This window comes from Andrographis paniculata, unplaced genomic scaffold (genome assembly GCF_009805555.1).
Source record: "Andrographis paniculata isolate CXL003 unplaced genomic scaffold, ASM980555v1 Contig45END, whole genome shotgun sequence".
Classification (NCBI taxonomy): domain Eukaryota; kingdom Viridiplantae; phylum Streptophyta; class Magnoliopsida; order Lamiales; family Acanthaceae; genus Andrographis; species Andrographis paniculata.
In genome coordinates, this window is record NW_026137579.1 from 2,370,633 (window position 1) to 2,393,924 (window position 23,292).

General features: G+C 38.5%; 5 protein-coding genes across 6 annotated transcripts; 2 read left to right on the forward strand and 3 right to left on the reverse strand.

Moving 5' to 3' along the window:
• Positions 1–3,275: 3,275 nt before the first annotated feature.
• Positions 3,276–7,558, forward strand: LOC127251796 (uncharacterized). Of its 2 annotated transcripts, XM_051275668.1 has the most exons (6): positions 3,276–3,980; positions 4,439–4,542; positions 4,787–4,963; positions 5,204–5,268; positions 5,359–7,035; positions 7,139–7,558. In XM_051275668.1, the coding sequence occupies exons 1-6, from the start codon at positions 3,832–3,834 to the stop codon at positions 7,286–7,288; spliced, it is 2,322 nt and encodes a 773-aa protein (XP_051131625.1). In that variant the 5' UTR covers positions 3,276–3,831; the 3' UTR covers positions 7,289–7,558. The 2 variants fall into 2 exon arrangements, with proteins under 2 accessions (XP_051131625.1, XP_051131624.1); XM_051275667.1 differs by having other exon boundaries at positions 5,204–7,035.
• Positions 7,559–8,123: 565 nt separating this feature from the next.
• On the reverse strand, positions 8,124–9,765 carry LOC127251801 (uncharacterized). The gene is made up of 3 exons (XM_051275673.1): positions 9,732–9,765; positions 9,112–9,578; positions 8,124–8,800 (listed from the first exon to the last, which is right to left on the reverse strand). The coding sequence occupies exons 2-3, from the start codon at positions 9,572–9,574 to the stop codon at positions 8,706–8,708; spliced, it is 558 nt and encodes a 185-aa protein (XP_051131630.1). The 5' UTR covers positions 9,575–9,578; positions 9,732–9,765; the 3' UTR covers positions 8,124–8,705.
• A 161-nt stretch (positions 9,766–9,926) lies between these two features.
• Positions 9,927–13,021, reverse strand: LOC127251799 (putative clathrin assembly protein At5g57200). The gene is made up of 15 exons (XM_051275670.1): positions 12,831–13,021; positions 12,675–12,744; positions 12,498–12,595; positions 12,251–12,389; positions 12,047–12,174; positions 11,876–11,968; positions 11,755–11,805; positions 11,606–11,671; positions 11,462–11,527; positions 11,276–11,356; positions 11,125–11,205; positions 10,848–11,042; positions 10,696–10,774; positions 10,506–10,627; positions 9,927–10,409 (listed from the first exon to the last, which is right to left on the reverse strand). Exons 1-15 carry the CDS (start codon positions 12,909–12,911, stop codon positions 9,999–10,001), a joined length of 1,761 nt encoding a protein of 586 aa, XP_051131627.1. The 5' UTR covers positions 12,912–13,021; the 3' UTR covers positions 9,927–9,998.
• Positions 13,022–13,351: 330 nt separating this feature from the next.
• On the forward strand, positions 13,352–20,058 carry LOC127251798 (pathogenesis-related homeodomain protein). Its single transcript, XM_051275669.1, has 11 exons — positions 13,352–13,664; positions 14,123–14,613; positions 15,031–15,196; positions 15,451–15,574; positions 15,679–15,791; positions 15,877–16,239; positions 16,533–16,763; positions 16,840–16,929; positions 17,857–17,910; positions 18,383–18,616; positions 19,437–20,058. Exons 2-11 carry the CDS (start codon positions 14,123–14,125, stop codon positions 19,722–19,724), a joined length of 2,154 nt encoding a protein of 717 aa, XP_051131626.1. The 5' UTR covers positions 13,352–13,664; the 3' UTR covers positions 19,725–20,058.
• On the reverse strand, positions 19,960–22,231 carry LOC127251800 (protein CHLOROPLAST IMPORT APPARATUS 2). The gene is made up of 3 exons (XM_051275672.1): positions 20,499–22,231; positions 20,258–20,413; positions 19,960–20,164 (listed from the first exon to the last, which is right to left on the reverse strand). Exons 1-3 carry the CDS (start codon positions 21,504–21,506, stop codon positions 20,123–20,125), a joined length of 1,206 nt encoding a protein of 401 aa, XP_051131629.1. The 5' UTR covers positions 21,507–22,231; the 3' UTR covers positions 19,960–20,122.
• Positions 22,232–23,292: the final 1,061 nt, after the last annotated feature.

Below are 23,292 nucleotides of genomic sequence, written 5' to 3' on the forward strand. Positions count from 1 at the left end.
GTCCACTTCCTCACAAAAATTGGAATTTTTGTTTGGTTCAAAATCACCGGGCGGTATTTTGTATTGAATATTTATTATGAAAAAAAATTAAAAAAAATAAAAATCAGCTATATATAAAATAATGATGGAATAAGCAATATGTGACAGCTGCTCTTTTCACAAGTAATATTTATTTCGTTTTCAAGAGTATTATAAAACACCCTAATCACCAAACGATACCATATTCCAACCACTGGTGGTCGAATGGAAAAATAATTGATAATTATTTTCATAAGTTGATCATTCAAGAAAAAATAAAATAAAATATATATGTTGAATTTAGTTTTTTTTTTTAAAAAAAAAAAAATAGAAAGTAAAAATGAAAATACAAGAGATAGATTCTTTCCGGTATATTTAAAATTTAAAATTTTAATTACGGAACATTTAAAAAAATAAAAATTTAGAAGTGTATTGGTTTAGATACGTATAATTAGCAATTATTGACTGTGGCAATGTATGTATTTGATAATTGATAGAGATGCCTCAGCCATGTGGGTCCCACATACACCAAACATATAATTAATTAATTTATTTATTTATCTATTTTATTTTTTATTTTTTTTGCTATTTGCATGTAACATAAATAATTCCAAGTTTATGTCACTTATTTTCCATGTCTTCTTTCGATTCTCCAATAATTTTATGTTGAGACTGACGATTAATAAAGTATCATTCGATTGTTTGTGACTCCAATTCAATTTCGTTTTCTTTTACAGAAAATTGACAATTATGCAGACGATGGTGATGTATTAGAACATAGACAAATTAAAATTGAAAGAAAAAATAATAAATAATAAATGAAGAAATAAATACGTAAATCAGATTATATGTAAAAGCGGATCAAAATAGACTGCACATTGGGACAGGGGACAGGCTGGAAATTGGAAATTAATTTTTTTTTATTATTATTATTTTTCTTGTTAAATCTTACTTCTAAGTTGTATCTACACGAGAAGTTTCAAGTGTTTACGTAAAAATGGTTTGGAATAGGGACGTCAACTGGGTGGGTTATGGACGGATTTTGCAAATTTTGGTATCCGTCCCGCTAAAAAATATTAGAATCCAAAATCCGTTCTGTCTCCGGTTCTAGGATTTGTTCAGCCCTGAATTCTCCAGACAAATTCTTTTTTTGTTTCTAAGAAAAAAATAAAACAAAAATTTTTAAAAATAATCTAATACTAAAAAGAATATGTCTCAAAGTACCGAAAAATTATAGTTCTAAAAATAAGAATAATCAAGTATTGACAATAGTCCGCAGTGATGGCCGTCGGCCGTAGTCCCAATTATAAAGAGAATTACAAGAGAAACAAATGTCAAGATAGATTTGATTTAGAATTAATGTTCTATTTTATATTTAAAATTTTTTAAATAAATAAATAATATAAATTATATTGTATAAAAATATAAATAAATTATAATAATCATTAAAATATCCAAATTCGGATTTGAGTACGAGATAGGATAAGTTTATAGTAAAACCCATAACCTGCTCCGAACAAAATTGTTTAGACCCAAATCCACCCTATTAAGACCGGACCCGGGGTGAATCAGGGCTAATCGACTCCATTTGACTACCCTAGTTTGGAATAACTTCGGGAATTAGTGCAACTTACGGAAATTATTTAAATTTGAGTCATGATGCCAAATTACTGATCATGCATGACTGTCTGACCTAACAATTATTAAAATTAAATTAAATTAAATTAAATGGTTAGATTGGGTTGGGTGGCAAATCAAAACCAATAACAAAAAATAAGTAAGTGAATGAAGTATTGGCAAACATGAGGTTGATTGATGAGTGGGCGTGGGGAGGCACCGACTCAACATATTCAATATACCAAGTAACATCAGGGGCCACTTCATTAATATTTCATGTCCACCTCTATATGTATATATAACTTAAAAAATGAAAATAAAAAATTTACTTTTATAGTTATATACTAATTTTTATAATTACTTTTAATTAATTTTATAAAAACAGAAAATTTTAACCGTAGATGAAAATATTTATTTATTAACTAAAGATACACCGATGTAAAAATAAAATGAATTTGAATGAATATTATGTATAAAATATTTAAAATTTAATTAATGTAAAATAAAGATAATATAATGTATTAGCAAATATGGAAATTCACAAATATTAACATATACTCCCTCTGTCCACAAACTAATATCCTGTTTTTCTATTTGAAATCTTCAGAAATGATTGTCATCTTTCTATTTTTATATATAAAATTTATTTTTTTACTTTTACTTTATTTATCCTTTTTATATCTATACACAAAATAAAGAGCTATTTTATTAATTTATAATAAAAAATTAATTATCTAAAAAAATATGTAAAAATCAGTTAGGACGTTAGAAAATTAAAGGAGGGAGTTAATAAGAGTATAATAAGACTCTAAAAACAAACCAACAAAGCACATGTTATATTTGGACACACAATAATAATAATAATAATAATAATAATAATAATAATAATAATAATGTTCATCAAATTATTAGCATCACCGCCACCATTAGCATGCTTGCAATTTGGAAATAAATTAACAAAATAATAATAATAACAACAACAATAATAATAATAATAATAATAAAATTGAGTGTGGAAAGATGAGAGAGTGAAGGACACGCATAATCCACATCATTCTAGATATGCTCTATCAGACGTTCGTTTCGGACCATACGACGTCGTCTCTTGCATTCTTCTAGCTTTTATATTATGCTGTCTTCCTCGTTGGAATTTTTATATCCAATAATAATAATAATAAATAAATAAATAAAACAACTTGTAACAATTTAAATGAATATGAAAAAATAAACTGGAAGCTACCAACTTGACCAACAAGAAATAAGAAAATTCCCAACAATTCAAGAAATGCAAAAGTTTGGAACATTTAATTAAGCAAAAACTAATAACGAAATTTCCTAAACGAAAGTCCCAAGTCAAAATAATTTTTACAAACTTAGATATACATGAAAACAAAGCGTGTAGTAATTTAATCCTACACGTCAAGTCAACTAATCTGGATTATCAATAATTTAATCACATTATTGAAATAAATTAATGGAATAATTGCGATCGAAAAAATGTAATTAATAATAATTTATTTGTTTTAATAATTAGTACATTTGTTTTATCAGAGAAAAAACAAACTTGGTATTTTTGACTCCCAATCCAATTCTCTTTCTGAAACTGTGCAAAAGTGCAAAATTATAAAAAGGAAAATAATTGGTTGGTGGGTTCATTTCATTCGAAGGTCACAATTATTATTATTGGCGAACAGCATATTGATCTTCGTTTTTTTTTTTTTTTTTTTCTTTAATTCTCTGGGATTTCTATCTTGAGATTGAGCTGGGTCACGGCTGCTTCCACCTATAATCTCTCTCTAGATTTCTGCATTTCTTCTGCTTGAAATAGGAAGAAGCATTTCGTAGACCCAATTTCCTTTCTTGTGCAGTCAAGACTGTTCTTGATTCCTGATTCTGTTGGCTGAGTTTCGAGAATTTGATTTTTTCTTCAGAATAGGATCCGAAGAGATCCGTCTTGATTGCGTTTGGGTGGCTGGGTCTTCGAAAATAGTTGCGGTAATCCGCGAACAATCTAGGTTTCTGGGATTTTCTTTTTCCTTTTCTGATTTTTGGTGAGGGGTTTCTGAAAATCCAATCGATTAATTGGGGAAAATTTTGAGCGGAATTGCAGCGAAAAGGTAAAGAAACAGAAAATTAAGAAAGAAGAAAAGAGGAAGGAGACGCAATAACACAACGCTGGTTCTGATAGACACCGCAATGCTCGAAACGACGCCGTGTTCGGAAGTTTCACATCGATTTGGGGGTCTTCGAGGGGTTCAATGGCGGATAGATTTGGGTATTCTACCGTCTTCTCCTTCTGCATCTGTGGATGATCTTCGCCGGGTAACGGCCAATTCTCGGAGAAGGTAAATTCATTGGCACTTTGAGGATGTTCTTTTTTCTGTTCATCTGTTTTCCTATTTCGATTTTTCTTGGCGAGGTATAATACTTCCTGATAATCCAACCCTAGTTTCGTTCTGCTGCTTACGTTGTCTCTAGATGTTTTATGGTATTGCTTGAGTGTTGAACCTTTGAGATTGTTTTGTTTGCACATATATATACCTTTCAATGGTGTTTATCTTAGGGAAATCGAATTTTGGACTTTATTCAGATATTGATATGTTAAGCTTTTTCAATACTGTCTGTCTATTAATTCTTCTTGATGTTTGATACTGTCGTCCTGGAATTAGCTGGCAATATAATTCAAGTATAGATCTATATCTTGTTTTGGGATGATCGATCTCCTTTTAGATTTCTAAGTGATGAGTTGAAGTAAGTCTCAATGGAGTGGAATTATTCGATCTGATGTTATCTTATGGTTCAGGTATGCTGCATTAAGAAGGCAACTTCTTGTCGATCCACACTTGCCGAAAGATGGAGGCAATTCTCCTGATCGTGTCATCGACAATCCACTGTCTCAGAACCCAGGTAGATCATACGAAATTTCTAGTTTCTTTTGATATACATTGCCTTCCAATTGAGTCCGGGGTATATACTTGTTGCTGCCATAGATATGCCTCTTTCTTTGTCTGAAACAGAATGCCTATCAATAAATTTTGGGTTCATTTATTTCTCAAATCTACAAATTTGTTTTGATCTTTTTCAGAGCCACCAGCTAAGAATCACAGTTTTGTATTTCTAAGCTGTTTGGCATTACTTTTTTTTCTTGCAGATAGTATGTGGGGTCGATTCTTCAAAAATGCCGAACTTGAGAAAATGGTTGATCAAGATTTGACACGATTGTACCCTGAAAGAGGTAGCTATTTCCAGACAAGCGGATGCCAGAGCATGTTGAGACGAATTTTATTACTATGGTGCCTAAGACACCCGGAGTGCGGCTACAGACAGGGTACCAAGCTCTACTGCGCTTCTTTATGCATCCCGTGCACTGCTTTTCTGCATTTTTTGACCGACTTTAGTTTCCCTTTGCTATACGAAACTGAAAATTTTCTTATTTTTACTCAATTTTAATTCAGGGTGTTTAAGCCTGCCAGCCGAAAGATATCATAGGATTTTGAACATTAAGTTCAAATATACTTTAGTTTCTCGAATCTTCATAATTGTGATTTCTTTCTATTTTCATTTGCAGGTATGCATGAACTGTTGGCTCCACTTCTATTTGTCCTTCATGCCGATGTGGAGCGGCTGTTGGAAGTGAGAAAAACTTACGACGACCATTTTACAGACAAGTTTGATGGCTTTTCATTTTACGAAAATGACTTGACATACAAATTTGATTTCAAGAAATTTTCAGAGTCCCTGAATCACGACGATGATTTAGAAAAGAAATCTGCAAAGCCTAGCAGTCTTGATGAACTCGATCCAGACATACAACTTATTGTTCTACTCAGCGATGCATATGGGGCAGAAGGCGAATTGGGTATCGTTCTGTCAGAGAAATTTATGGAACATGATGCCTACTGCATGTTTGATGCTTTAATGGGTGGAAATGGTGGTGCTGTTGCCATGGCAGAATTTTTCTCCCCTTCTCCTGTCGGCAGTTCTCATACCGGTTTTCCCCCAGTAATCGAAGCTTCTGCTGCTCTGTACCACGTGCTTTCGATTGTCGATTCATCTCTTTATAGTCACCTTGTGGAATTAGGAGTTGAGCCCCAATTCTTCGCGCTCCGCTGGCTTAGAGTACTCTTTGGTCGTGAATTTTCTTTGGAGGATCTTCTGCTAATATGGGACGAAGTTTTTGCTCACGAAAACACTAAGAAAGGCGCTGATGTCGACGCCGAGTCCAGCTTTGGAATTCTTGAGCAACCAAGGGGAGCATTCATCTGCGCTTTTGCAGTTTCGATGATACTCAACTTGAGGTCTTCATTACTCGCGACTGAGAATGCTACGATCTGTCTTCAGAGATTATTGAATTTTCCGGATGGGGCAAAGCTTATGAAGCTATTGGAGAAGGCAAAATCTTTGCTTCCGATTGCATTAAATGCAAATGCCTCGAATTCGCGTCCAATTTATCCTGGGCTGTATGATGGTCGAAAGCCTTGCGTTGCTGCTAGGCGTCATAGCATCTCTCTGGATGGATCTTCTCCTAATACTCGTCTCAACATGGTGTCCGATAGTTATTGGGAAGAGAAATGGAGAGTTTTACAAAAAGAAGAAGAAAAAAAGCGAAGTTCTTCTCCTGGAGAACAAGCTTCGATTTTGAGAAGGGGTTGGACTCAGCGAGTTAGGCTGCGACTATCAAGAACAGAATCTGATCCCGCTCCATCGAAGGAAAATGGTAAAACCAAACTCTCGAAGCCATCTGTAAGGAGAAGTTTGTTGAAAGATCTTGAGAAACAGCTCGGGTTAGATGAAGATACAGAAAATACAGCAACAAATGAAGAATTCGGGAATGAGGATTCGCTGGAGGTTAGTAGAGATGACATTAACGTTAAGGACAGTTGTGGCGGATCATCAAGTGGTGCCGGAAGCGAAGAAAATATCTCCAATTTGTCGTATCCAACCAGTCCTTCTAGCGGAATCAGTAGCGACAATGAGAATGAGCCGGAAAGGCGAAGTAGTGTTGCATCAAACTCGTCGGTTGAAGGGAATGATGCCGAGATTGTCCCAGATTGCTCTCCCATTCCTGTCTCCGATCTCACTGACGGTATCCCTCCAGAAGAACTGCATAATGATGATGATTCTGTGAGAAAAACAGAAACAGCTGCGAAGGACCAACGGAAAAATATATTGGGTAAATTTCATTGGCTGTGGAAGTTCACAAGAAATGCTGGCAACGACGTATCAGAAGGAACAAATGCTCCTGAGGATGCAAAAACCTGCGATGGAGGTAGTGATCGGCACAGCGTAGCTTCTGCCATTTCTATTGCTGATACCAGCAGCAGCAACGGAGAGGTTATGGACCAGAATTTGATGTTAAGTTTCAAGAATCTTGGCCAATCTATGCTCGAAAACATTCAGGTATCATATATATATATTCTATTTTAAAGTTAAACTCATCATCATTCTCTGCTGATATGGGCTGTTCATGGAGTTTTAACGTGTTCATCTTGTCTATCTGCAGGTAATCGAGTCGGTGTTCCAGCAGGATCGGGGCCAGATGGGCACGTTAGAGAATCTGTCGAAGAACGGCCTTGTAGGAAAAGGGCAAGTCACAGCCATGGCTGCTCTGAAAGAGCTTAGAAAGATAAGCAGTCTTCTGTCACAGATGTGATGGTAGAATGTCCAAAGTTCATTTGAATTATTTTTTCCCAAGCTGCCGACATAAATAAATGGTGAGTTGCAGAATAAATGAAAAGGGGTCCTCCGGAAGTCCATGTACACAGTAGAGTTTTGATATTCATCGTATTAGCTTCATTGTAAATATGGATATAGGTGTAATAGAGTGAGTTGCAGGCAGACAAGAACAAAGATGTGTTAATATGCTCTTGTATCTATCATCTCCACTTCATTATTGCAATATGATTATCTTGATTCTGAGTAACAGCTATTTGATCAAGAACACAGTGCATTCATATATCATAAACAACCAAACAGCAGCAGAAGATCAGTCGAAATTTGCCAGTCACAGCTGAGGAACGAGCATATTTATATTATTAGCTACCTAAGCTTATTAAAGATATATGATCATGCATAGTAGATACATCTAAAGGGCAAAGAACAGTTTCAGAATATACATCCTCTTTGAGATAGATGGGTAGGAAAGGATGCAAGCAGCAGTGTCTTAGTGAACCACAACAACGAACTTATATGCCGGCTTGCAATATTTTCCCCCATCGCGCTGGCTTCTCATTTGACCTCTTCACATCCAGGATATCTACATCGGTGTTAAGCCTGCATAATGCAACACTATTAGGGGAAAATAATATTTCAGCCGGTAGATGAGCATAATGGCGGAGCCAATTTGCTGCGCACGTAATTATACAAGAAAATGGGTATAAGAATGTTAGTTGCAAATACTTTATTGGTAACATTAATTATGACACACCATAGAGCTGCAGAACAGGGATGAAAGTGCTCATTCTCCAGAATATTGCGAATCAGTAGCCTCATCTGCATTGTCATCATCCTCCACTTTTATCGTTGGAAGAGGATGTATAGGTGAAGTACCTAGGGTGCAAGATAAAATGCATCAGCAATATATAAAACTGGTACAACAAGGCATATATCTCGAATTTCTTTGAACTATTTTGTAGAATGCATAGCAGTTCTAGTTGTGCCATTAAACTTAATAAAGGAGAACACAATCTTCCCGGATAACTTTAGTTTACGCTGTAACCAAGCATATTTGCGACCCACAAACAATCTCTTCACCAAGCCCTTGATTCTCTGCAGTTTAGTTTAGGGCTACATTCATTCCAACGTTCAAAATACATGAAACCAGATCAGCAGATAGTGAAGCTGCATACAGAAGTGTTAATGTGCTCTCCATACAGCTAGTGGCATACCAAGAAGTTATATATATTCCCCAACCCGAACTAATGGCAAGTTAAGCGCAATAGGATCTTTAGGACCGCGTCTAAAGTTGCAGTGCAGTTGCAATTGTTCCGGGATAATCTAAAGGCAGCAACTAGCTACTCCAAATGGCATATGCAAATGAGTCAGAAGCAAGATCATGTTGCACAATTCCACTAGTCATGGCTGCAGAAGTTTGACCTGCAAAAATCTATACCTACAGCCCTCTGTCCTTCATACACAATGCCATTCTCCATAAAATTGAAACCTCCTATGAAATAACCAGCAATTAATCCTAGATAAGCACAATTTTGGGAAAATTTGCTACAAGCTTGAGTAATAATTAAGTGGATTTGTATGTCTTCTTCCAATTTCTAATGAATTCTCCCTAACAATGATGGAGATGCACTTACTGTGCATGAATTAACCTAGATCTGATATTCCGCTTACACATCAATTATATCCAATTTCCAATTTCATAGTTTTTTTGGTCGAATAATCATTCAGTTATATTCTAGAAATCCAACGCATAAAATTTCTTATCAGCAAAGATCCTAAACCTGGATCTAATTAATTGATTACCTTCGATGAAAACAGCGGATGAAGGCCAGCCTTTTGAAGACGAGAGAGACATTTTTTCATCCTCCGATAACTCGTTCGGCAACCGCCGATTTGTCGTCGTTCCCAACGAATTCATCTTTTCAATAGCCTCAACCAGGCTTCCGGCAGGGTGATTTCGCAAAGCGGAAGCGCGCGGCGGGACCCAATAGGAGTAGCCAGGGAGAAAGGGCAGCCAATCAGGCGCGGCGCGGCGCACGATGATGCTGTGTATGGCATCCTCAAGCTTCCTGATGCGCACCGTGATAACCTCAGCCCCAGCCTCCGCCGAATCGGACTGCGCCGAAGACGCGCCGTCGAGGTCGACCTCAATAAACTGTCCGTGCTGAGTTTTGCTGGAGCGGTGGCGGCGATGGCTGGTTACGGAGATCGTTGGGCGGAAACACGCCCTGGATAAGGATTGAGACATAAATCGAGACAACGCCATGAGCCTACGATGATGAATCGACCAAGGATCAGAAACCAAATCTGACGTTTTAGATGAGCCTGAGCGCAAGAACTTCGCTAGCTACAAACTTACGCCTACGCACATATATATATATAAAACGAGAGAGAGAGAGAGAGAGAGAGAGAGAGAGAGATACCGATACTGTATGCGCGTTAGGCTGAATTTGACATACAAACGAAAATGTGCCACTCCTAGTAGTTGTATATAAATGAAAAAGGAAGGTTCTCGCATATGGGCCGGGCTTTACCAGGCCCAAATTGAAAATTTATAAATAGGGCCTCAACTAAAAAATATTAATTAGATAAAACACTGTAATTAATTTAATTGTCCATTTAACGAATCGATCGTGTACATAATCAAAGCATACAGTGGAGAGACACACAAAGACACGTCGGTCTAATTTCTAAATCAAAGCATTGTTCCCGCGCGACGGCGGCGGCGCATTCTGCGGGAAGACGAAGGGATCGCCGAACGGATTCGACGGCGGCGGATACTGACTTGCTGCGGCGGCGTACGCGTTGTGTGGCGACATCATCATCATCTGCTGCTGCTGCTGCTGCTGCTGTTGCTGATACATCATCAGGCGCTCCTGTTGTGACATCATCGCCATCTGCACGCTCAACGGCGGCGCGTAGTTGTTCGACACGGCGAAGGGGTCGCCGAGCGCCGCCTGTTGGTCGAACGGATTCGTCTGCGCCGCCGCCGGATCTTGGCCGTAGCTGGAGCTGTATCCTCTGCTTTGCAGCTGCAGGTTTCTCCGCGCTGCGTCGTCTTCGTAGAGGCTATCCAGCAGCAGCTTGTCGAATCCCCCGCCCTGATCATTTAATTCCCAAATTAGGTCAAGACAAGAAGATAGCTGTAACGTGGTAACGTGAGTTTCATTACATGTTTTAATGAAGAAAGGACAGACCAGATTAGGCTCCGCCGCTCTGTCAGGTTTGCTGGTGCTGCTCGGCGTCGTCACTAGCGCCAATTCCCAGCCGGACGTCTTCCCGATTTCGACCAGGGCGTTGCTCGGCGTCGCCGCCATGCCTGCACGAATTTCAGGACAATCCACGAATCTTGTCCGGGTGAAGTCAATTCGATTGATAATTACTAACCAGGTTGTAAAATGGCGAAGGCTAAAGCATTCCTTTCTTCAATCTCTAATGCTTGTGGATTCACTTCATGGCTCAAACCCTAGACAAGTTGTAAAGTTTAGACAGTGCAGCTGTAAGAAGATAAAGCAGGGAGGAGATGAAATGAAGCTCACGAGAAGATCGGCAGGCTCGTCGGCGGCAGCCGGAGGAGCTTCTTCTTCTTCTTTGGTTTCGAGCTTCTCTTCTTCCTGTGCTTCAACCATTTCTTCTTTTCTTTCAACTTCTTCCTTCTTGCTTTCTTGCAGTTCTGATTCTGGTTCTGGTTCATCATCGTCCCCATTGCAATCGCCATTGTTGTCATAATACTCCTACAAGAGGAGATAAGATGAAGGAACACAACACATTGTAGTAAAGTGAGTTTGGGACTTGGGAGTGATTCCCATTTCTTACCAGTCTATTATGCGACAGGGCGGCTGTCTGAGGTGCTTCCTTGACATACTCCTCCATGGTTGCTAGAAAAGTCGGCGGCGGCTGCAAGAACATCATCGGCAACAGCCTTGTACAGACAGGAACACAATGACTAATTAGTAATAGCAAGAACCTGTCTTAGTATCGGAAACTGGAAGGTCCGAGCGAGCTCCAATGTTCTGCAGAAGCTGTAGAACTCCGCTAGATGTTCTGCCTAGACAAATCACGCCGGAACAGAAAAAGACGACGCAAAAATCAGTCCTAATTATAACAGACAAATTCATCGATCATTCAGACAAAAGGAAGAGAATAACTACACCTGCTTTCCGGCCTTCTTGTATATGTTAAGAGCTCTGACTGCATCGTGTTTAGGCATTTCGAAATACTGCCGAGAAAGACAATCAGATAAATCAATGTTAAGCTTGGAAACAGAGGTTTTTACAAGAACCTGTAAGGACCTTACCATGTCGACAAGATTGATGATCCCATCGTTGATCGAGCAGTATATTTTGAAGCTCTCCTTCAGAACCTACGCAAGTCATAATCGCTGGCTGTCATAAAATGCAAATGCAGGCAACGAATAAGGCGAGCGCAGAAAGTATGGTTTCTTACCAAGGCTAATGCATATTGTACAAGATAGTTGTAGCAGGCTGCCCCTTCAGGCTGCAAAGTTTCTTACAGCTTTAAGAATATCTGCTCCTGCTGGATGTAAGAACTATTCGTAGTTAGTTACCTGGCAACAAAGCAGACGGTATAGAAGCTGCTGCAATGCTGGTAATTGATGCAGCAGTTCTTCTGCGTTCAAGTGGCGCGTCCTGCTATGCACCTAAAAGACCGGTTGATCTGATCGGATCAAGTTCCGTTCTAAATGTTGTAGGAATTACTACTACATGTGAATAACAACCTTAGATTGTCCGGTGGATGATTTAGACAGTTTTTCTGTCTCTACATCGTATTGTAAGGTTCTAAAGCATTCGAGCTTTTCCTCAAGGAAGAGCGCGTAGCTGCGAATCCAGGCGGAGCAGTCCCAAGCTGCGGCAGGACAAGAGCATAGGTAATGATAGTTTGTTTTAGAAGGTAATAATTGGCGAAAATCGATGTAATGTACCTAGAGGGCTCGAGTCGTCCTTGAAGTTGGATATTTGGAATAACTTTCCTCTCCGAGTGTATTGCAGCACTTCTTCTCGGAATGTTAGATCTCCTTCTCTTAGTATTCTGTGAACAACTATCAGAGTCTTCATTGCAACCTTAGATTAAAAAAAACAATAAGAAATCAATCCTAAATTAACAACGTTGTTGGTGTTTCCTGTCTGTGCAAAATCATGTGGTGCTATGATATGAATGCCGAGGCGTACTATCCAGTTTCGCGTTTTGGACAATCGCCGCGACAAGGCGTGGATGCAGTAGGCGACATCGGCTCTCGGAACCTTGACCGATACTCCTTCCATGATCTCTGAGGAAGAAAGAGAGTCATCGGAAAATTTGAGGAAGATCGTGCTATAATGATTAGTAATGCGTAAGGCATAACTCACTCCGAATATGTCGTTCCTTCGGAGGACATTCGTCGTGGTTTGTCGCCTTCACAATCGCAATGTCCAAATCCTTGCAATAGGGAGACACAACCGAAACATCATCGGATCAGACGAGAATGTAAGAACCCATATCTATACACACACAGAGACTCGTACCTTGAACTCACTGTTGAGATTGGCCAGGCCAACGGTCGTGGAATCCTTGAGAGCGCCATAGGCTTTCCGGAAGCTTTCCATTTACAGACAAAAAAACGCTAATGCAGATTCAAATGAAGATGATCAACGAATGAATCATGAACAAGAAAAACAATGTACGAAATGGGACAGCTGTAGCTTGGTAGCTTGACCTCATTGATTAGCAGAGCATAAATGTATTGTGACACAAATACCATTCATTAACTCTAAAACTTATATACGATAGAAGAATGTCAAAACACGATTTTGATTGAGGGGTAGCACGTTTTCTGTGTCAGATATAACTTTTAAGAATTTGCGAAGACTAGGAATTGTCGCCTATACTTAAAAAATATATTTCCCTTATAATATAAGGGATACATGAATTATCCATTTTATTTTCAATTTACTACTCCTACTATATAAAACGTGGAAAATAAAAATCAAGAATTAAATGGTATTCTATTCAAATCAAATTTCACAAAATTTAAGTAATATTGTAATCCAAGCAAACAGGTTGCCAATGAAGCAGCATATAATAATTGTGCATTGGGAACATACAAACGCACTGAGAGACGGTTGGCTGGCCGCCGTGATTCGGAGAAGACCGACGCTTCCCGGCGAGAAGCTCCGCCGCAGGAATACTCTGGGGGAAATAAAAAAAAAAAAAGCAATTATTTTTTGTATATTGGATGGAGTAATTAATTTTTCGGTTCGCACTCACTCGTTTGTTTTGGCGCATTTATAAGTTCACAAGTTCATGTTTGATGAAATTCCACCGGTTCTGCAGATCTTCCGTTCTCTCGTCGGTGTGAGGTGAGTCATCTTTCGTCCTTGCAAGTAGTTTTGATCGATTTTAGCTATCCGTTATCTGGGGCATTTTCTTCGGAAACTTTCTTGATGTTTATTTGGGATGTTCCCGAATCTCCCATTGCGGCTTTGAGTATTCATTTGCTTATGTTAAAGATAATCGTAGTTGGATTAATTGTTCGTGTGGTTTAAATTCCGCGTGTTTGCTTGAATTTTTACCCCGCTGCTATCTTTATAGTTGGTTATTGGGTTTGGTGATCGTGATTCTTAGAATTGGGGTTCAATTGGTTGGGTTTTTGGTACTAATGGAGGTTTGTGAACATTTTGAGTATTTTCTTGAAAATTAAACTTTCAATGTTACGAGGACACTGGTGGTGAGTTTGATCTTTCCTATTGAGTTTTATACATGTGATTGTTTTCAATCCCTAGTGCTCCTTCTCAGTTTGATGTTTACATCGAATTAGATGGGCAATATGCCTGGAGCAACCAATGAAGAAAATTGTGAGAGATTGTATAGGGAAGACGAAGATGAAAGAACTCTGCAGAGCTTGAGACAGGAATTGAGACCGCAAAACAAGGTTAAGGCTTCATCGTTGAAGGGAAAAGTTACAAACTATGTACGTAAATGCAATGGGAATCTAAGTTCTAGAAAGAAGATAATTAATAAAATCTCGAAGAAGAAGAAGATTGTCAGTAAAGCAATTGTGCAAAAGGCCAAAACCGCAAAGAAGCTTCATAAACGTAAGGCCGTGAGCACAAGAGATGGTGGAAAAACAGATGAGGTAGATTCGAAACCTGAAAAGTTAAAGAGGAGGAAGCGGAAGAAGAGGAAAATTAATGTGGAACTTGATGAAGCTGCCCGGTTACAAAATAAGACGAGGTACTTATTGATGAAGATGAGGCAGGAGCAGAATCTTATTGATGCTTACTCTGCCGAAGGCTGGAAAGGTCAGAGGTATAAATGATTTTCTATTTTGAATAATAATGGGTACTTACAAAACTATATTTCCTTCATATGTTACTCTCTTTCTAAAATAGTGTTTGATCGCAAATATAATTAATAAGAATATAACAAATGCGAATCAACTGATTTGGTAATGGATAAAGGAACTATGCTAGTGCACCATCTGAACCTACATTATTTTATGATGCCGAATCGTTTCAACTTAGATCAGGTGTTGTCTAATCACTTCCTACAGTTTTGGATGCCAAGTGTACAGTTATGAATCAAACAAGAAAGAATATGTTTTTAAGAGAAAAAAGTGTCGCCATGTGAATTGTGATGAACTGGATAATTATTCTTATTTTTGTACACATGTCATTGTGCACTGCATATTTCTCATATAAATTTGATTCTCTTTTCTTCTTTCAGCCGGGAAAAAATTAAACCAGAAAAAGAACTACAAAGAGCCAAGAAACAGATACTGAAGTGCAAACTAGGAATACGGGACGCCATTCGCCAATTGGATTCGCTTAGTTCTGAAGGACGAATAAATGATTCAAACATTGCACCTGATGGATCTGTTCATCATGAACATGTAATTCCATTTATTTTTCAACGTGGTGTTAGTGTGGGTTTTTGTATGCATATACATTTTCAAGCAATCGCATCATGATCCATGAGTATGTGTGTTTATAAATCTTTACTGTCTTTGAAACTTAATAGCCTTGGGAAATTAAAATACGTTGTATATTCACCTATTGAATAGCATCTGACTATTAGCTTGGTACTGTTCTTATATATATATGTTTCTGCCTGAGTAGAATCCTTATTTTTTATTTTTATGTTCAGATAATCTGTGCCAAGTGTGTACTGAGTGAAGCTTTCCCAGATAATGATATTATTCTCTGTGATGGGTCATGCAACCGTGCATTTCACCAGCAGTGTCTTGATCCTCCGCTGTTGACGGAAAACAGTGAGCTTTTTGAATCTTAATGCCTCTTGCACATAATATTGTAGTACATAGTATATTATCTGCTCCTGTTTGTGTTTCTGTAATGAAGTTATTGAATTTCCCAGTTCCACCAAGCGATGAAGGGTGGTTCTGCAACTTTTGCAAGAAGAAGATAGAAATTATTGAAGCAACAAATGCTCACCTAGGGACTCATTTTCTCTTAGATGTTGGCTGGGAGGTAGTATGACCTAAAGCTGACTGATTCTTACTGGCATCATTCCTTTTGGATATTTGTTAAGATTGTGTTAATTGGAATTTAACAGGATGTTTTCAAGGAAGAAGCCGCATTACCTGATGACGGAAATCTCATGTTATGTCCTGAAGGCGAGTGGCCATCCGATGATTCTGAAGATGATGACTATGATCCAGACAGAATTGAACATAGTGGCAGTGACAATGACAATAAATATGTGTCAGATTCCAATGCCGCTGATTGTAGTTCCAGTTATTCAGGGTCACTAGACGATGAAACAATTCTTGCAACTGGAAGAGTTGATGTTGGAAGTAATAGATCTGTCGGAAACTCTCTTGATATCAATGGAGTGGATTCCGATGATATAAACAATGGTGAAGTTATATCTCAACCCAGACAACGAGCTGCGGTTGACTATATAAAGTTACATGATGTAAGTAATCAAGATTCATGACACACCCACCATGTCTTTGAACACACAATCTGTGCCTTTTGATTTCACTGGCGTCTAAAATAAATAGCTAGTTTCTAATTTTCCTCAAGATTTCTATTGTAGTAAGAATCTTTTTTAAAGGTACAAAATTCTCTTGCGCAAGAGCTGAGGCTTTGTTTTCCTGGGTTGATGAATGATTGCAGTTGAAATGGTTGTCTTTTACTTCCTTCACTGAAATAAGAATACTATTGTGTGAGAACAGGATTTATGATATTGTTTTGCCTTGTCATTAGGAAATGTTTGGAAAGAATGCTAATGAAAATGAAGAAATAAGTGACGATGAAGACTGGGGTCCCCGAAAAAGAAAGCGCCGAGCAAAGGAGGCCAATGCTGCCACTATGCCTGTGATTTTAGGTGAAAATGATGACGGAAACTCAGAGGAAACATCACAAAATTTGAAAGAGAGACAGTTGATCAAGAAAATGAAGAGACCAATATTCAGACTCCCACATGATGCAGTTGAGGTAGTATAACTTCAGTTTTGTTGTCATTTCATTTTTTTCTGGCTTTCTAATTCTCTGCATTTTATGTGTGCTCTAGAAGCTTCGGATTGCTTTTGCTGAGAATGAACTCCCAGAAAGAGCCGTGAGAGTGAATCTTTCGCAGCAGCTTGGCCTAGAAGTAGAGAAGGTAATATATGTTTAATTTCAGAAAAAATGATAATTTTCAATTTAAAATAGGTTGTGCTAGTTTTTATATTCCAGAGAACAACTGGAGACCCATCTCTTACACTGTTTGATGAGTTTTGCTAATATATCGTGATTCCCATTCATGCTTATTTCCTAATTCATATATGAAATGTGTCATCTTTCTTGGTAAGTAGTGAAATTAATGTTACTTAAACATCAGGCTAGTGTTAAATGTATTCATACATGACAGTAGTCAGAACTTAGCTGTTAATGACGTCATGGCAACACGTGCCTCATCCAGAGGTGCCGTTCCTGTGTCACAAGGCACATTTCTTACTTTTATATGTATTAGAATAAATTAGGTTTTTTTCTGAGAAAATGACATAAAACAAATAGTAACTAGTAAGTCACTCTGAGTTCCTCCCGCTGATAGCCGCGGCGCCTGCACCCCCCTGTTTTCCATTTCTCCTTCTTGCCTCTCATAACTTTCTCCAATCTTCCACCATGAAGCCATCATCGCCAGTCAACTGCCAGGTAAGGTAGTAGTCAATTCTGTTTTTCTTGAAGTGTTTGATTTCCTTTTATGCTTATATTTCCTAATTAATGATGTATATGTTGAAGTTTACTCTTGTTCAATATTATATTGCCTCTATTGAGTTGTATTATGTGCGCATATATATGCTAAAAACATATCAATAGTTATAGGGCCCTCCGCGCGCCATATGTGGTGCTGTGCCTTGCACCGTTTACAACTATGAATCAGATGGAAAAAGTAAAACACTAGGATCCAGACCACAATTTCTGATTAGGGAGTGTAACCCAGAGATCTTGAGTCATGAGAAAGAAACCTACCTATTTTTTAGAAGGTTATTGTGAATTGTGTATTATTTCTATGAGTTTTGTTGATATGTTTATTTTCTGTTTGCAGGTCAATAAATGGTTCAAGAATTCGCGCTACTTAGCATTAAAAGCAAGAAAGCAAGTTAGTACCTAATTAAATCTCAAATTTATACTCCCTCCGTATCCAGAAAATTCACTCATAGTTTTGAGCATGGGTTTTAATGTGGGTGTGTATTTTTTTAAGTTTTTTTTTTTTTTTTTATTACTTTTTTGCTTTTTATAATAAAAAAATTAGAATAAGTGGTATGACTTTGTATTAAATAAGAAAATAGAACATTTTTAAGAGACAAAAAGTTAGCATATTTTTAGTTGAATTTTTCTTGACTTGCATCTTATGTTGCTTGTTCTTAATTTCATGTATCTTAGTGGGTCACTAACATCTTCATCGTAACTATGATAATGTAAAGTCAAGTGATGGTGTTCTATCCTATTTCATTCTCTCCAATCAGCTAAATTATTCATCATGCTTCTGGGATGTATTATGTAACCTCTTCGTTCAATACAATCCTAGTTGTAAAGTTTGAATCTGAATTGTTAAGCATGCCTATCAACAGGCAGAAAGAGCTCAAGCATCTAACGACAACAATTCCAGCATCCCAAAGGGTTCTGCATCAGAAATTGCCAATGATAGCCCTCATGATGAAACGGCAGTAAGGATGAATACAGCATCACAAAAATCTAAAGGAAGTGAAAAATTGGCCAGACGAAGGGACTCTCATTTGCAGGTGAATTCTTCTAAGATAAAGCAGCAAGGGAAACCAATTTCACAGAAAGCCGGAACTAATCAGGTATTGTGGGGCTATTAATAACTGGCATCCATATAGATTATTCAATAAGTTGAAGGAGTTGAAGTTGAAAGATTATTCATCTATAAGTTTAGCAATGCTGTTAAATGGATGGTCATATCAATAAGATGCTTTAACCATTAATGTTACGGTTGGAACTGATTTGACCTGGTTTCCCCATCAGAAAGTGATGCTCCACCATCACATTACCATTCTTTCAGGTCATGATAGTTAATAATGAGTCAAGAACATTTGTTGCTTAGAATCTATGAGCATTACTAGATTAAGCTGCATGGTGTCAAGATAAATCATATGCTTCTGCTTATCTACTTGAATGCCAGAGAAATCATTTATATTAGTTCAAACATTTTCAGGAAACTAAAACAACAGTTAAAAAATTTGCATCAGTTTCTGCTTCTGATGAGGGTTGCTGATGTAGAACATACTTGGCAGCTAGAGTTGAGGTTGATAGTGGTGGTTGGAAATGAATAGAATTTTTTCAAAGAGACTGATTGAATGTGTGTTGCCAACTACTGATTCGGATCTTTTATGGTGCTGTCAATTTCTTTCATTAGCTTTAAGATTTTCTGCCCAGTGATGTGAAATAAATGTGTTCATGTGCTTTTCGTATCAGAAGGCAGCTTTGTTTGTCAATGGGTTGATTTAAGCTGCCCTGTGATCATGAGGGTTAGGCATTTTGCCAAAGTTCTGCTTGCTTGTGCATCAATAAGTGAATCATATATATATATATACACTTCCAAGAACACACCATCGTATCTGCATTTTGCTGATCGGGTTATTTTTCTCTACTTCCTGCCATCAGATGGCTGCAGAGCTCGGGGACGATGTGAGCCTAAAACAACTAAGGGAGAAAGCCAAAGAAGACAAGAAGAAACGGACTTGCCAAAAAAGGAGCGCCGAGCAAGAAGCAGAGGCTGAAATGGAAAGGCTGTGTCAACTCAAGACCCGAGTCGAGAAACTGCAGGAAGTGCTACTTAAGTTTCCAAGCCGGCCATCTAAAAAACGCGGCACCAGTAAAGACAGATCAACCAATTCGCGTGACCCGGCGATTGTATATGTACCTGTAGCAGAATTGAAGGAGAAAAGGTGACAATTTTTAAACCCTCCCAATCTCTTTTACAATCAAAAGTTTTGCAGTTACTGTAAATACTTTTGTGAGATTATTGTATCGTTTCTATTATTATTATTATTATGAGTAAACAAAGAGCTTATAGTAATAGTAATAGTCATACATGAGAATGGAAACATGAGTAATACAGGACAGCTGTGCACTTTTCCGACCAAATGAGCTTTGTTCTTGTTGATGAATTTGGCAAAATTAATAATTGAAACAGAGAAGACAAGACAACCTCTTGAAGTAGTACCAAAATTACAAATAAAAACTAAACTGTTTCAACTCTTGCTCGTCGTTCCTAATTCCTCTTAGAACAGACAAAAACACTACAAAATAGGAAGGATGAAAATGGCTCTTTATTTCGACCCTTTCCTTCATTTATTCGTCCGGGGGATTTGGGTTCTCACGAATCGTCCCTGCAACGCCATGGGAGATGATTTTCAGGTGCAAATAAATAAAGGGATTCGATGATTTTAAGGAATATGAGTGATGATTAATATAATTTGCACCTTCATTCTTGGTCGGCGGTCAGCGTTGACTTTGCGGACTTGATACCTGATTTTCTTGGAGAATAACCTCGTCCGCCGCTTTTCCTTGTACCGGAGAACGCTGGCTTCTCTGATCCCGCCGTTGTCGGAGAAGAGGTCTATCTGCGCGAGCCGGGCCTGCAACGGTCCGATCAGAAATTATTTGTTAAAGCTTATTTTTTATTTTTTCCGATGGTAATGTGGTTTGAGCATGGCGGCTTACTTGGACATCGCCGCCGGCGGGGTCGGCGTCGGCGTCGACGGAGGAGAACGGCGAGGGCTTATCGGACCACGCGTTCAAAACGCCGTCGTAATTGAGCTTCAGGAGCAGTCCGGCGGTTGGTTGAGGGGCGGCGGCGGCGGCGGAGTCGTCGGACGCCGCCTTGTTGGCGTTCTTGGTCGTCTGAATTGGGGAAATTGATGAATTTTCGACCTTCAACGGCGCCGATGAAGTAATGATTCTGTTGACGCTGCTGACCTTCTTCTTCTTCTTCGTCTTGTCGGCCGGAGATTTGTCGGCCGGCGTCGGAGGGGTTATGTCGACCACATTTACGCAGGGGAAGCGCCACCAGTCGCCGTCGTCGACATTTCTGAAAGCTTTCGGCTCCCTCCTAATTCCATACGCAAAATCAAACCCCAACCCGACCGGATACCCGTAGCAGCAGTTATTCTGGTCGCCGCCGGCGAGGGAATCCGAATATTCCGGCGGGCCATTTCCCAAAATACTATCAATCCCCTCCCCGATTTCCTCATCCAGTATGGATTCAGCGTCGAAGTCATCCTGATGGTTCTCGTCGCCGACAATCTCGCACGAGTTAACCGTTACAGCCCCCCGGGAGTCAATCTCGCCGGGACTCCGGCAATCCTTGACGGCCGGAAAATTATGGCGTTGCGGCTGCAAGAAGAAGCCGGCGCCGTCGATGAGGAGGTCGGCGGAGTCGAGGGAGAAGGAGAAAGGATTCTTGGTGAATTTGGTGAGGTGTTTGGCGGGGAAAAGCTTTGGATAAGCTGTGGAAAGAATGGCGGCGGCTTCATTGTATGTCTGGTTAGGCCTCTTTCGGGGGGTCCGAGGTTTTCTGGTGGAGAAAGAATTGCTGGATTCCGACAGAGTGGAAGATGGAGACGATGAGTTGGAAATCCAGGAAGATGTCGAAGGGGATTTGATAATCTCAAGGTCCAGAGATTCTAATCTGTAGGCTCTTCCGGCGCCGCTCAGGCAAGAAGACGACATTGTAGAATCAAAATCAAATGAAATCAAATAAAAAATCTATGTTTACCTGTAATGGAAGAAATCAAGAAACAGGGGAAGGAAGATTGAATGATGATTGATTGATTGTACTTTTGTGTGTGTTGTAGCAGGGGAGTATTACTCTTTTACTACCTTGAAGTCATCGAAACCTGAACAGGGTGTGTTTGGTTATTACAGCAAAACACAAAAACCCAGGAAAAGAATGAAAGAGCTGCAGATTCATCCAAAGAGTGCCATTTGTGGATAGATAGATAGATAGATAGATAGATGGATAGATAGTCCCAACAAAAAAAAAAAAAAAGGGTATTTGCTAATTGGTAGTAATTGGGCAATTGGGTTTCCTCTCCTCTCCTCTTCTCTTCTTTCCTTTCCTTTGCTTTGGTCTGCAATTGGAGCACTGACAGAGCAGAGTACATTCAATCCAGCCAATCAACCACAGAGAAACTCAAAACGGTGGAAGCATCTATGTATCTATATATATGTGTGTGTATATATATATGTAGAGAGAGAGAGAGAAGGGGGTTCTTGAAATTGGTTGGGGAGGGTGATAGATGACAGAGAATGAAAGAAAATATCTAAGAAAAAGGAAGTGATCTGAATTTATATTTGGCATGGAAACAGGGTGAATGAGTGAGTGATTAGAAGGCTGTGTAGGGCACTGCACTCACGAGACCCATACACTTTCAAGAAAATTCAAATTTTATAAAAAAAAAAAAAAGGGTCAGCGACCGCTGGTGGTCATTTCTCAAGCACATACTACTCTCTCTCTCTCTATATATATATATATATAATTATGTATGTATGTAAAGTTGTAATAAGAGATGAGGGAAGGGAATGGTATGGAGGAGATGAGAAGAGAAGAGAACAGAACAGAGGGACAGTGGCTTTGGCTGGGCTCTGCAGACACTCACTGGACCACTCTCACTCCTCTAATTTTCTCTCTCTTCTCTGTTTCTTTTGCATCACTTTTGCACTTTTAGCAGCAGTGCTTAATAATTAATATATTGATGATAGCTGTGAATTGAGATTTTACAAGAACCACCCTACCCTGTTTCATAACTTCAAAAAGAAAAAAAAAAAAGAAAATGATTTTCTTGATATTCATTCAATTTCAATGAATAATAATAATACCCTTTTGAGGTTGACCCTCCTCTGCACTCAAATAGTTCCATAAATGGGAGCTAAATTCTCAAAGGCATCTTCAATATGTTGTGTCACAACAAGAAATAATTCAATTTTTTTTTTTTTTAACATCAAATTTCTTTCCAATTTTAGAAGGGTAAAAGGGTAAATTTGTGGAGGAGTCCAATGCCCAATGATGGGCAGGGCAGGGCAGAGCAGAGATAGATTTCTTGATTGAATTTTGTTCTATTTTGGCAATAGGTAAAAAGTACCCATTCTTTATCTCTCTCTTTTTTATTTTATTATCTTTATTTAATCCTTACAACTTCAGGAATTTCAATGATGGAAAAAGTGCCCTTATCTGCTGACGTGGAGGGACACCATTGGTTGCCTAGATTTCCCATGATGACGTGGACTGCTCTTTATTGGTTGGTGGATTTTTGGTCTGGATCAGAACAATGATTTATTATTATTTTCGCGTGGGCCTTTCTGTGTGGAACTGAGTAATTACACGTTAGTCTATTTTTGTTCATTGAATTGTGATTAGAATAAATTTGTATGTATTTTGGTTTTTATTGCATTTTGCTTTTTCCTTTAAACATTGCTTCGGACACCCCTTTTTTTTTTTAATAAATAATATATATAT